Source organism: Piliocolobus tephrosceles, chromosome 3 (assembly GCF_002776525.5).
Source record: "Piliocolobus tephrosceles isolate RC106 chromosome 3, ASM277652v3, whole genome shotgun sequence".
Lineage (NCBI taxonomy): Eukaryota > Metazoa > Chordata > Mammalia > Primates > Cercopithecidae > Piliocolobus > Piliocolobus tephrosceles.
The window spans coordinates 177,239,813-177,254,417 of NC_045436.1; the positions used below are offsets into that span (position 1 = coordinate 177,239,813).

The 14,605-nt window shown below is 44.6% G+C and overlaps 1 protein-coding gene across 3 annotated transcripts in view; it reads left to right on the forward strand.

The window, feature by feature from the left end:
• Window positions 1-14,605, forward strand: part of STK32B (serine/threonine kinase 32B) — a 423,693-nt gene that overhangs the window by 343,908 nt on the left and 65,180 nt on the right. For 2 of the 3 annotated variants that reach the window (XM_023206694.3, XM_023206696.2), the window contains exon 6: window positions 4,676-4,765. The exons of the other annotated variant lie outside the window; for it this stretch is intronic. In XM_023206694.3, coding sequence (XP_023062462.1) covers window positions 4,676-4,765 — 90 coding nt within the window. The remainder of the gene's footprint in view (window positions 1-4,675; window positions 4,766-14,605) is intronic. 3 annotated transcript variants of the gene reach the window in all.

Here is a 14,605-nt window from a genome sequence, read left to right on the forward strand (position 1 = left end):
GGTACGTAAACAGGCCTGGGAGCATGATTATTGATTGTTGATACTCTATTAGCACTCGTATTAATGGGTCATACACAATGTCTTGGTCTCCTTCTCTTCGATTTTTGGATGTTTTCAGTTTATGGAAAGTAAACCAGTTCATATATTCACATTTTGTAGTAAACTTTCATTCTCCTGAGAAGGAACTCATAGAAAATCTTCTTGGGCACTGATTTTCACTTTCCTACACCTTCGGTCGCCCATTAGATGAGGCCCACTGGGAAGTCACAGCTTGTCAATTAGCACAGCCAGGGGAAAGCAGAAGTGGAATCCTGCTGTCTGTCATGCAGGATGTTGCCCACTGTACCTGAATTCCTGGGTGGAAACAGCACGTCTCTTCCAGAGCATCCCTGAAGGCCAGGAGGTAACAAGGTGAGGACCCAGCTCTGTAGGAGGAGAGTGGGACAGGGGGAAAAGCCCCGCTCTGGCTTCAGCACATATCAGCCTTGAGACCTTGGTTCTGACACTAGTGACTGGAACCTCAGGTTATTCTTCTGTAAAGACAAGGATAGTAATACCCTCCTTTCAGGAGCACTTGAAGGATTAAGATGAGACTTGACATCTATTCCATACCAGTTATTAACCCTAAATAACAGTGGCTTAAAGGAGCCAGGGGTTGCATTTTTCCCCCTCTTTATGAGTTTCCCTGCTTTGGTCCTTGCCCCTGTAATCCATTCACAGCAGCTGAAAGAGTATTCAAAATTGAGTCTGATCATATCAAAATCCTCTCACATGGAGTAAAAGCCACCATCCTCTCTCAGCCCAGAAGGCCTGACACATTTTCCCCTTCCCTTCCTGAGCTCCTTTCCCACTCCCTTCCTTTTTCTCCCTGGCATCTTTGCTGGCCCTTGTGTGCTGACAGTCCCCTCCACCAGCTGCCCTCTTCCTCCAGAGTTTTGAAACTCTGTTGACAGCTTGCTTTCCTCTTCTTCAGATCTTTGCTCAAATGTCATGTTCTCAGTTCCTAACCATCTTGTCTAGCCCTATAACTACCCCACAAGGCCCCTATTAATATTAGCCTCTTCTTACAGATGAGGAATCTGAGGCTTTCAGAGCTTAAATAACCTGTCTAAGTCTCATAGTCATTAAGTGTCTGCATCAGTTGGGATACCACCAGTGGAAAGGAACAAAGAGCCCAACTTAAACAGTCCTAAATAGTAAAGGATATTTTTTAGCTGAAGTTCAGTGGAATGAGGCTTCAGGCAGGGTTTGATCAGGCTCTGGCACCATTTCTCTGCTATACTTGAAGCTCTACCTTCTCCATGGACAGCCTACATCTTTATACTGTTTTTCCTTGTGGTCACAAATAGCTTCTGCAGTTCTAGGGAATCATACCCACGCATGACACTGTCCAAAGACAAAGAATATCATTTTGGGTAGCTCCGGAAAATTGGAAAATGATAAGAGAAATAACACTTAAAACAAAATTAACATATTATTTGCATTTTTAAAACTTCTTCATAGCAAAAGGCACTATAAACAAAGTCAAAACACAAACAATAGGCTAGGAGAAAATATTTGCAACACACATAGCAGAGAAAAGGGCAAATGTATCTTGAAGACAAGGAGCTCCCAGTGAAAACTGACCAAGGTTCCGAGAGGCTGATCACATGGGAGACGGACAGCCTCCTCTGCAGCGAGATAACATTTCTTACCATATAATTTGCAAAACATGAAATCACTGACAACAGCGAGTGCTGGCAAAGTGCAGAGAAATACACATCCCCTTATTCTGTTTATAGTGCCATCTATTATAACTTTTTAGAACATAATATGCATACCCCTGAACTCAGCAATCCCACTTCTGGGGATTTATTCAGTCGAAATAAAAGTACTAATATGTAAAGATATATTCAGGAATCCTTGTCACATATTCTATAGTAACAAGACAAACAATTAAGCAAGCAAAGTTGGAAACAACATGAATACTCATAGTAGGGAATTGCTGACTAAATGATACATTGTATGATACAAACATACTATGGAATACTGTGTAACTATAGGTCCATGGCTTCTATCTGAAATCCTTGGGGCAGATATGTTTTCATAATTCAGAATTTTTTTCAGAAGAAAAATTCATTTATATTAAATAATATATATGATAATAATATAAAATAACATGTTTAACATAATATGTAACATTACTATGTAATACTCCATAGAGGTTTGTGGGAACACCTTGTAATCAAATACATTAATATTTCTACAGCAAAACATGGATATTCATCCAAAATGGAATAAATAAAACTGAAAAAGAATGTTTCAGGTCAAATCTTACCACCAAAATAATTATGGAAAAAATTGGACTTAGAATGGAGGATAAAGGATTGTGGATGTCATAGGTAGACCTGTGTATACTAGCTTGGGGGACGTTGGGGGGCATTCTGGGTGTACATTCTTAGGCACACTCCATGATACATGGCTAAATTCAAAAGTAACTTTTAGAGTGATCCGTGAAGTATGATCTCATTATTGCAAGAACAAACCAAAGCCCCCATATATATGGATATGAATTTGCATAAGCAAAGAGAAATCATGGAAGAGCCAGATGAATTGTGTGATTGATTACATGGGGGTGGGAGAGACATTGAGGGGCTTAAAGGGGTAACCCAAAAACAGGTCTGTATTCTTTCACTTATTTTAATGAGCTGGCATCACTTTCATAATGAAAATACCAAACTTTTGAAAGAGGGGGAAGGTGCAAGAAAACCATATAAAAGCCGTTTTTGAGAGCTTCATGGTCCTCTTGCAATGCTGACATGTGCCACCGTGTGTGGAACTATGTGGGTATAGGGCACAGCAATGACCAAAGCAGACACTCACCTTCACATGCCTCAAAGTGCAAAACAGTAATGAGTTTTGTTTCTTGCTGGTATTAGAAATAAGGGAATAGGAGGATGCAGGGGATGGACTGGTCCTCGCTGGAGAAGATGGGTTTTGAGCCACTCCTTGGCAGGATAATAATGCTAAGAGCAGACACTTATGAGAAGCTTCCCTACTTCCTGCATGTCAGCCTCACTCTAACCGTTTCATGTGTATAAACTCCCTGATTTCTGCAACAGCCTTCTGAGATGGGTATTTTATTATCATCATCCCCATTTTATAGGTGAGGAAACTCAAGCCCAGGGAGATTAAGTTATTTGCCCAAGGTTATACAGCTACTTCCAACAAAGTTGAGGCCCAAACCAAGGCAGTCTGGCTCAGAGTGTGTGCACCCAACTACTACTACACACTGCCACTCTTCAGACAGGACCATGGATGGTTGAATGGAGACATACCCATTGCAGCCACAGGGAGGGGCCTGAGGAAGCCCCAGAGTCTAAAGCAGCCAGGATATGTTCTAGGAATGTCACCTATGTAGGAATACTGTGCCTCCCAGCAAAGACCTGGCTGGATGCCTTAAGCTTCATTCACAAATACCTGAGAGGATTATGGATCCTCACTGAATCCTCACTGATGCACCTTGCTGCTGCATCTCATCTAGGATCACTGGACAGATGGCTGGCTGAGCAGCTTGCTCACACATCAGTGCTGGCAGTTGAGTCTGAGATTAGAGGGTTGTATGTTGCACTGCTGATGCTCTTTTTGTCCACTGTAGCTGATCACATCGGGCATGCCCCTCCCATATGTAGTCCCATGGGCTTCTCAGCATGCCTCAATGCACCTGCTCCAGAATGTGTTTTCCCGTCTCTTGATGATACCTTCCAAGTCCCTCAAAGTCAATTTTGCATGTGCCACCCATCTATGCCTTTAAGTCCTACATCCCAAATGCCACTCTCAGGTTTGGTGAAAATCCAGCCAGCCATTTTCACATGATATGATGACAGACAAATAGAGAGAAATGTAATTGCAGTTATAACTATTATCCAAGGCTCTCTGAGCTGGAGTCGTATGTGTACTAAATTCCCCAAAAAGCAAGTACTGACCAAAATTTCCCAGAAAACAATTATTGACCATTTGGGTGTTTCCTTCCTCCCTGTCCGCTTCCTTCCTTCTCTTCTGTTTCCCTCCTTTACCTGCACATCACTGAGTTTCCTTCCCTCCTTCTCTTTCCCTCTACCTTCCTTGTCATGTTTCTTGAACACCTACTTTGTAGGTGCACCCAGCCTATCCATGCCCATCTGCTGCCATCACTTCAGCCTGGATGAAAGGTGGTCTCAACTCCGCACCCTTCTCCCTACTAAATTCATCAACTACAGTACTAAGGTCTCCAGTGACCACAGCGGACAAACAGCAGAACAAGCAGTGTCCTCTGGATGGGAGAATCCTTCACCCACCCCTGCCCCAGCCACGGCCCACCTACAGTTGTTCTGAGAGAAGGGGTCTGGAGTGACCTGTCTCATTTCTTTCCAGGAGCTTTAATCCTCCACATCAGTGTCTCCAAACTTTTAATCTGTAAAAAAATGTATCCTGCCCCTCAATATATTTAGGTAAAAATAATATGCATGTTATCAAATGAATTTACATTCTGAAACATGCACACAAAATAAACATTTGTAAAGTATCAGATAAGATAGTATTGTAAATAGAAGTTCTAACGTTTTCTGCCCGGTATCCCACCTTGCAAACCACAGCTTTAAATAACCTAGCTGCCTGCAGCCCATGCTAACTGGAGTTTCTGTTTCTGTATTTGCAGGACATGTTCACATTACAGACTTCAACATAGCGACGGTAGTGAAAGGAGCAGAAAGGACTTCCTCCATGGCTGGCACCAAGCCCTACATGGGTGAGTGTTCCAGGCCCCTTCTTTTCATGTGATCAGGCTCAATGCCTAAGACTCAGCATCCTTCTCTTGTTTCATCCGCCACTACCCGCTGCCACACAGCCTCCTCCCATGCTCCCATGAGGCTCCCCAGTTCCCAGTAGATACAATGCTGTCTTGAAGCTCTGAACCTTTTCCAAGCTGTCTCCTCTGCTAGACAACCTCTCCCCTCTTGGTTTTTCTAGAGAACTCCTGCTCAGCCAGAGAGCCATGGCTCAGGCTTGAGAGGGTGGCAAACAAAACAAGTATTTCCTTTTCTATTTATGTTCAGTATTTTCCAGAATTTAACTTGGTGGTGGCCATTCTGGGTCTATATTCTTCGGCACATAGTGTTCTTTCAATGGGCAGTTTTAAATGGCTTTTGTAAAGGAATTTTTATGGAATTATCATTTTTAGTATGCATTCTGTTCTCTTGCTTTTATTTTCTTGGTTATGGATGCTTCTTATCTGAATGCTGGATCTTCTTTGCCAATCTTCAACATTTCTCACTGTCCCTCAAATCTTTATTACCTCTTCCTTCATTTCTTTAAAAATGTTCTCATTGTTATATTTCTCTTTCTCCCAAGACATTATCTATTGTGTTTATTTATTTCGTGCATTTTCTAGTGAAGTCTTCATTTCTGAAATCATTTTCCCTTGATTTCTTTCTCCCTAAGTTCTCTCACCTGATTTCTGAGTTTTTTATTCTAATTTATGTTGTTTTTCATGTCTTATATACTTTTGTTAATGCCTTTATTACGTGTTAATTCTGAATATCTATATTGTTATCAATTACTGTGTAACAAACTGTGTCAAAACATAGTGGTTTAGGATAATCACAATGTTATTTCTCACAGTTCTTTTGGTTGACCAAGTGTTTCTCTTCAGGTTTGGCTGGGTTCACTCATGAAAATGCATTCAGCTGGTAGGTCAGCTGGGAGCTGGGTTCAGCTAGGACAGCTGAGATGAACATATCACTCTTTCTCTATGTGGTCTTTCATCATCAAAGTGGCTAGAGTGAACTTCCTCACATGCAGTTTCAAGATGGTAGAGCCAGTTGCCCCATGCTTATCAAGACTCTGCCTGCTTCACATTTCCTGATGTTCAGTTGGTCAAGGCTAGTCACATAGCCAACCACATGGAAGGGAACTGCATGGAGCGTGGGTATCAGAAGGCTGATGCATGGGGGAACCATGAATGAAACAACCGATCACTGTGTCTTTTAACTCTTTTGAAACGTAGTCTATAGATTCGTTCTGTTTTATCAGCACATCTTTCTGTGTGTTTGTATTGCAGTGGTGTTATTCTGCTCTTCATTCTCCTTTTACTTGTAATAACTTGGTATGGAATTTAACTTTGCTACTTTTCTGTTGCTCTTTTGTTTCAGTAATTGTTGATAATTACTAATATATCATATGCATGAGTTTTATGCCTAGATAATTCACATTTACCATTACAAATAATATAAGAAATACATGGTTAAGGCTAGAAAATGTAATCAGTGCTGCACAAAGGTGCACAAACATTTACAGCCCAAATTTCTCCATATCTTTCTTCCAAAGGTTACTGCTTTTAATGTTTTCCTTTTTCAAATGGAAGAAGGAGGCCTTAGGCAGCATAGAATCTGATAACTGGATGAAGCATTTATAGGCGATACCAAACCAGAGGTGCAACTTTTGCTGCAGAAAACTAACCACTGGGGTGAGGAGTCCACCATCTTGGCTGAGCTCTGTGCTGCTGTCTGTCATTCAGCAGTGAAAATGCCGTTTCCAGTTTGGCCTCACTTACCTCTGGCCAGATTGTGCCTTATAGGACACCGTATATTGAATTAAACAACCAAAATCTTTCTTCCCCAACCTCATAAACAGCGCCTAAAACCGCCTGGAGGAGTTAAGAGTTGCACATGGGTATTGGAGTGGAGGAGGAGGCTTAGTTTGGACGTGGTGGAGGGTTTGAATTCCACATGGCCTGAGAAAGAAGAGACCTCCCTAAGCCCTTGGCAAAACCTAAATTCCAATCTATCTTCATGAACACTAGGGTTTTGGGGATCCACTATAACCTTCTTATTATCTTCCTTACAGATTTAAAAAGATAGGACTATTTCCCTGGAAGGATAAATTCCACCTTTGGACTTGAGATGAAAATAGAGCCAGCTGAGGGGCCTCCAGCAAGAGAGAGGAGTAGAAATTGCTCATTTTATGTGAACTTTGTTTTTCTAAACTTTTAGAAGATGGTGTGGTTCAGGATCGCATTCCTAACTTAACAGACCTATCTCTTGTGTTGTTTTGTGAAGTGTCAAAATCTAAGGCAGCTTGCTATCCAGGTTTCCTGGCTTTGTTCTCCTCTCCCATTTTTATCTGGAGTTCCTGTTTCCTTTGTCTGTAGGGTCCTTGTCCTGATACATTTTGGTTCCCCTTCACACAGTTTTCCTTTGCGGCTTTTTTCTGCAAGGATTTGTGACTGGGTGGATTATAGACTTTTGATGTCCCAGACTCTTCCACCTCCTTCAGAATTTATCAAGAGCCCTTTCAATGCCCCTGATACTAGACTGGGCAAACTCCTACCAGCTTCAGCTGCTGTGCTAAGAGTGGTCAGCTGTGTTTCCCAGTGAATACCTGCTGAATATCTTGGAGTTCTTTGTTTTCTGGTCCATAGAATGCTGCTTTGCTGCTTCTCTTGGTTTCTGTGTAGAAATCACTACCATACACTTCTGGTCACTGTTGGTGTTTTGCTCCTACCCACCTGTATTTTGAGGGTTGTGGGGACAACTTATTTTTGTAGCAAATGCATGCATGAGTTTTTGGTTTAGCAATCTATTTGCTCTGTTTTATATGCAGATTTGGGGAAATTCAAAATCTATACCATCATCTCTCTAGAATCCACTACTCATGTCGTTAATCTTTCATTTATTAAATACATTGAATAAATAAAGTTTGGCTACAAATACCCTCAATGGTATAAACAAGAGGCAACTTGCTTTTAAGTATTGACTACATGTCAGGCACTGAACTAAGTGCTTTCCACCTATAATTTAGTTTAACATGAAGATAGGCCCATTAACTATAACCTATAACCTCTTCTAATGCCCTCGAACATGGGATAGACACAAGTATTTCTTTCCATTTTAGAGTTAAGGAAATGGAGGCTTAGGAGGTTGGGTGACTTCCCCATGTTGACATTGTTGGCAAAAGTCAGACCCAAAACCTAAGCTCTGAAGTACATCTCAACCTGGCCTGCCATGACAGCAACTCCTTTTTAGCAAAAATACCAGCAGATATCTATATAAGTGAATTCATTCACTTACAGGTAGTCTCATGGGAGCCTGAACACTTATTCCAACAAGGCTTTTTTTGTTGATGACCTTTCTGAGATCCCTTTCTGGAAGGATCTGGAGCTGGGGCAAATCTGACCGAAGAAGTCACTACCTTGAGATTCAAGAGAGATCAGATGGGCGGGATTCAGCAACTGATGGGATGGAGAATGGGGGCAAAGGCGACTTCCCAGGTCTCTGGATTTTGCAGCAGAGTGGTGCTCACTCTGTAGGGGACACAGCAAGAGCAGTAGGTTTGTGGAGTGGCGTGATGCGGACTGGACATGTGGATGGAAAACCTGCTGGCACTGAGATGCAGCACAGCCAAGGAAGTGAGCGGGATACCCCAAGGAAGATGCAGGAAGGCAGAGAACCGACTCCAAGGCTCAAGAATGCCGTGCTGGAAGGGGCACATGGAGGCTGAGGGGGACATCCCACAGGGGAGTGCCAAGAAGAGAGACATGAGGTAAGGGCAGCAGCTCCCATTAGAAGCCTCCTCGTATTCCTACAGATTCGTTCTGACTGCTTTCACGCTGTTTCCAAAAAGCAAATTGATGTCAAGGAGTATAGATCCTGGACCACTGGAGAAATTCAGGACAGTTTTTGTTTTTGTTTTGTTTTGTTTGAGACAGAGTTTCACTCTTGTCACCCGGGCTAGAATATAATGGCATGATCTCGGCTCACTGCAACCTCTGCCTCCCAGGTTCAAGCGATTCTCCTGCCTCAGCCTCCCAAGTAGCTGGGATTACAGGCACATGCCACCACGCCTGGCTAATTTTTGTATTTTTAGTAGAGACGAGGTTTTATCACATTGACCAGGCTGGTCTTGAACTCCTGACATTAGGTGATTCATCTGCCTCAGCCTCCCGAAGTGCTGGGACTACAGGCATGAGCCATTGTACCTGGCCAAGTTCAAGGCAGTTTTCTACCAGCCCTGATGTCTCTGTCTGCACGTGGTGCCATGCCTGACAGACTCACCCGAGCCTCCTCAAAGGCTCTACTTGGGCTTGCTGGCCCCGCTCTCTGCCTCACACTGTATGAGGCAGCCCAGTCCAGGTTCTTGGTCTCCAGGAAAGCAGAGCCATGGGGACCCAGCTGGGCACTCTCCTCCATGGCCCTGCTTTCTAAAGGGAGAAGAAATCTGGCCTGTATTGGGACCTCGCTACCTGCCTGTCTTCACATTTAATCCTCAGAAGATTCACACGACGATTCTACATCTCTCTTATTTTATGTGTGAGGAACCTGAGGTCCGGAGAGGTTAATTAGCCTGCCCAGGGCCACACAGCTCGTCAGCGAAGGAGCCAGAATTTGAAGCCAAGTCTATTTGCATCTGAAGTCTATGCTTTTGCCGCTACAACAAGCTGCCTTTTTGACACTGAGCTCCTGAATCATAAAGACGACTTTCTCAGCCAAGAAATAAGTTCATTGTCCCAGCTGTAGGTGAGAGTTGGGGCTACTGATGTCCTTCCAATTAGAAAAGCTTCAGGCCTGACTTAATGGCCAAATGCACAGAAGAGATTTTTATAGGAGAGGACACAGCTGATTTTTCCAAATGGTTATATTTTCAGACATTGTGGTTGGCGAACAGTACCAGTCTGTGGGAGTTTAGTGGGGAAGATAGGGTTAAGGGAGAGCTCTCTCAATAAAGTCAAATCTTGCAGCTCCTGGGGCTGTAAATTCCTAATGCCAAGTGGCAGGTTTGTTTATTTCACTCACTTGAGCTGTTCAGTTCAAAGGCCCAATAACAAGTTCCCAGAATGTTCCCCACACAGATTCAGAAAATGGGCTGATGAGTAAGCTCCCAGAGGTAACTCACAAAAGATGATCCCGGAAGAAAAATTTGCATAGGGCTGAATTTTCATTAATTAAAAGAGCAGATGGAATTTGCAATTGGAGAAAAAAAAGATCTCTCTAAAATGTGCCAGATTAGAAGTCAGAATGTTCCAGCAGCCACGCGGGGCTTCAGAGTTTATTAATTTGAGGTGAAATGAAGAGCAGGGCATTCATTCAGTAAACATTTGCAGAGTGTTTAGGAAGTACAGGGCTTAGTTAGGCACTGGGGCTGCAGAGGGAAATACTGCTCTCCCAGTCCTCAGGCAGATCGTATGAACGTAGTTGTACACAGGTCACAGTCAAGGAGGACGATGGTGTGGCTACTGGAGGGAGGTGCTTCTGGCATGAAAAGGGGGAGGTGAGATCATTTTGGACAGTTTTAAGACCGGTTCCCGGAGAAGGTGACAATCTGAATTAGGCTTTAAGGAGGTGCTCTGTTGGGTAACGATACAGAGAGGACATTTACACAGATGGAACAGCCCATACAAAGGCATGGAAGAGTGAAGCACCATTGTGTGAAGGGAGAACTTGGCAGCTCCATTGTTTTACAGCTTCTTGGACAAGAGGAGGTGGGGAGGGAGAGAGGAGACAGGCCAAAGCACAGGAGTCTTGAATGCTGTGGTAAGAGCCCAGGGAACCAGTGGAAGGTTCAGTGCTGGAGACCACTGAGATCAGACTCATAGGATTAGGGCCTCAAGAGTGGTGACTTTGGAGAAATAGATGAGTAACAGGAAAGCATTAGGGGTCAGGCTCACGGGGTTGGGTCCAGGTGAAGTGTGGGCTTCAGCAGGGGGCGGTTGGGTGTCTTCCAGTTACTGGCTGAGTGAACCTGGGTGAATCTCATTATCAGACACAGTACGCATAAAGCACTTACCATGATGAACACTCAGGAAATGTTGGCCACTGAACCACAGGACCTCTCAGAATCCTCGTCTGAGAAATGGGATTAGTGGTTTATGTAGTCAGCCTCAGGAGGTTGCTTTGAGGATTTATTGACATTAAGTATGGACAGCATATAGCATAATGCCTGACGAAAGGTAACTACTCAAAACCAGTAGCCAATATTAATGTTGTTCCAATTGCTAATAGTTCAGTGATTATTTGGTGTATGCCAAAGACTGGGAACACAGGACTAACTTCGACATTCCCCTGCCTTATGGAACTCACACTCCAGTTGTGGAAACAGACTAACCAAATCCTAGTTCCCTGCAGGGGCTTGGTTGGCCAGGGGATGGTGGGTGCACTAGGGAGATGATAGGGCTGTTGCATTGTCAGCGCTCACCAAATGTCAGTTCCCTTCCCCCAGGACACTGCAGTGAGCACAGAGGGATGGTGGTGGTGATGGCAGCATTGGCCTGTCTGCAGTCGGGGAGGTGCAGCCAGGGCTCTGTGCTCCACAGAGCCAACAGGAGCCAGGAACAGGTGGAAGCCCCGCCACCCCCTTCTGAGTTGGAGAGGTGGGATCCCTGCCCTCCTGGGTGTAGCTGTAGCTGCTCAGCTGCAGCTGCAGACCTGGGCATCCCTGTGCTCTCAGGGAAACCCCATTCCCCCCGTAGGCTCAGGGTACCTGTTCCTGCTGCCTGGACTCTCCCTGCTCCTGGTACCCACTCTGATTTCAGAGAGGGGTTGTGGCCAAGCCTGGGTACATACCAGCTAGGCATGCACATACTCAGGGCAGCACTGACATGCCAGCCCCCTGCTACCTTGGCCCCCTCCAGATATTGGGAACTGACAAGCATGAGAGGGAGACTGAAGGGGTGCTGAGGATGGCTCATAGCTGGCCTGCAGGAGCCCATCAACACAAAGATAAACCCGGGAGGCGGAGCTTGCAGTGAGCTGAGATCCAGCCACTGCACTCCAGTCTGGGCGACAGAGCGAGACTCCGTCTCAAAAAAAAAAAAAAAAAAAAAATCAATTGCTGGGTGCCAGGGACTGGGAATGAGGAACTTTTGCGGGGGTGATGCCTGGGCACCATAAACAGTGGCAGGAGGCAGACAGGCTACTGGGTGGAAAGGAGTGGGTCCCCATGAAGCCCCACTTTCAAGCCAGGGATGGTCTGAAGCCTGAGGGCTGGGCTGCCAGTTCTGCTGACCAGAGTGAGAACTTGTGATGCTTTTTCCAGGCCTACCCATGGCCACCCATGGACAATCACCACGTACTTCCTTCCCTCTGAAGCCCATAAAAACCCCAAACTAAGCAAGACTGGGGCAGATGTTGGGACAACCTGCTTGCAGAGAGGAGCTACCCACTGTGGGTATCCTCGCAGCTGACAGCTGAACAGACACCTGCACAATCTGCCTGTAGAAAGGAGCTACCCACTTCAGGTCTCCTGAGAGCTCTAGTGTAGCTCAATAAAGCACCTCTTTGCGTTGCTTACCCTCCAGTTGTCCATGCACCTCATTCTTCCTGGACACAGGACAAGAACTCGGGACCTGCCGAATGGTGGGAGTGAAAGAGCTGTAACACAAACAGGGCTGAAATATGCCCCCCACCTACTCACCACGTTGTGAACACAAGGAGAGAAGGAGAGAAGAACTGTAGCCCTTCAGGGAGCCCAGACTTAGGAGCTCCCCAAGCCAGGGCTGTGATGCCTTCTTTGGGGCTCTGCAGTTCCTGGCATCTCCAAGCTTCTGGGCACCATCACGTTCCCCAGTGCCCACAGTGAAAGCCACTCGCAGTATGCCTCATCTAGCTGCAGCCTTGCAGGGAACTGGCACTCGTGCCAATGCCTGGAGCTGTCCACCCCACCATAGCCAGCATGCCTTCCTGTGTGCAGTGCCCGGACCCCCATGCTCGCTCGCTCATGCAACCCTCACTGCTCTGTGCCTGGCTTGCCCTTGGCAGGCATGGGATCTGGGCCGATAGCACAAGCTGAGTGCAGCCTGCCAGGCCGAGCGAGCAGAATGAACCGTTCGGGCCCGAGGAAAAACTCAGGTGAAGGCGCCACTAGCCACGGAGGTTTCCGGCTGGGGAAGCAACACCCCAAGGACCCCGTGACAGTGGGGCCGCCATGGCAGTGTCGTGCTCTCCTTGTAGATATTATTGAGGCCAGGGAAAGTGAAGTTTGCTTCCCAGAGAAAGTGGCAAAGCCAGCATTCGGCCCTAGGTCAGTGAGGCTCCACTGCCCATTATCTTTCCTGAGAACCATTCATTGATTCATTGATTCATTCAACAGAGATTTGCTGAGCACCTTCGACATGCTAGGCAGTGTTCTATGAGCTGAAAATGCTTGTGTGAATAAAACAGAAAGGATTCCTGCCTTCATTGGTTTGGCTGTTTGTGAGGGAAACAGTCACTTTAAAAATCACCAAACTGATAAATATGTAGTTTGAGATGCTTAGTTTTGAGGAATAATTTTCATGCAGTAAAATGTACTCTTTTAGTGTATAGTTCTCTGAATTCAGACAAACACATACAGTCATACATAAACACCACCACGATAAAGATATAGATGGGTTCCATCACCCCCGCAAAAGTTCCTCATTCCCAGTCCCTGGCACCCAGCAATTGATTTTTTACCCCATGATCGTGCCTATTCCAGAGAGTCATATAAATGAGATCATATTGTATGCAGCCTTTTGAATGTGACTTTTTCACTTAGAATGATGTATTTGAGACTTACTCATGTCATGTGTATCAGCAGTGCCTTCCTATTGCTGGATATACATACACATGTTTATCTGTTCATCAGTTGAGTGGCACTGGAGTTGTTTACAGTTTTATATATTTATGAATAAAACCATTATGGACATTTGCATACAGGTTTTATATGAGCTGAAATTTCCATTTCTCTGGAATAATTACCTAGAAGTAGGACTGCTGGATCATTTGGTATGAAACTGCGAAATTGGTTTCTAGAATGGCTGGACCACTTTACTTTTTTCCCCACAAGCAGCAAATGAGAGACCCAGTTGTTCTGCATCCTCCCCAGGACTTGGTATTGTTCTGTCGTTGAGGTCATTAGGCATTCTAACAGGTCAGTCATGATTTCAACTTGCAAATTCCTAGTAACTAATGGGATTGAGCATATTTTCACTTGCCGATTTGAAATCCACATATTTTCTATGTGGAATATATGTTCAAGTCATTTGCCCATTAATTTATTGGATTATTTTGGCCAGGCACACTGACTCATGCACTTAGGGAGGCTGAGGCGGGCAGATCACTTGAGACCAGGATTTCGAGACCAGCCTGGCCAACATGGAGAAACCCTGTCTCTACTAAAAAATACAAAAAATTAACTGGGTGTGGTGGCATGCACCTGTAATCCCACTTACTCAGGAAGCTGAAGCCCAGGAGGAAGAGGTTGCAGTGAGCCAAGATCGCACCACTGCACTCCACCCTGGGCAATAGAGCGAGACTCCATCTCAACAACAAAAAAAAAAAAAAAAAAGAAAGGAAAAAAAACATTTGCTGGATTATTTTATTTTATTACATTTTGAGAGTTTTAAAATATATCCTGGATAGAATTCCTTTATCAGATATATATTCTAAAAATATTTTCTCCAAGTCAGTGGCTTGTCTTTCTATTAGCTTAAAAGAGTCTTCTTAAATTTATTTTTATTTGCTTGACTATTCAAGTGAAGCAGTGGGACTGCTAAAGGAACAAAGAAATTTGTTACCAGTTGTGATCAATTAGTTATAAACACCACTGTACTTAGACCAATTTAAGAGTCTTTTCT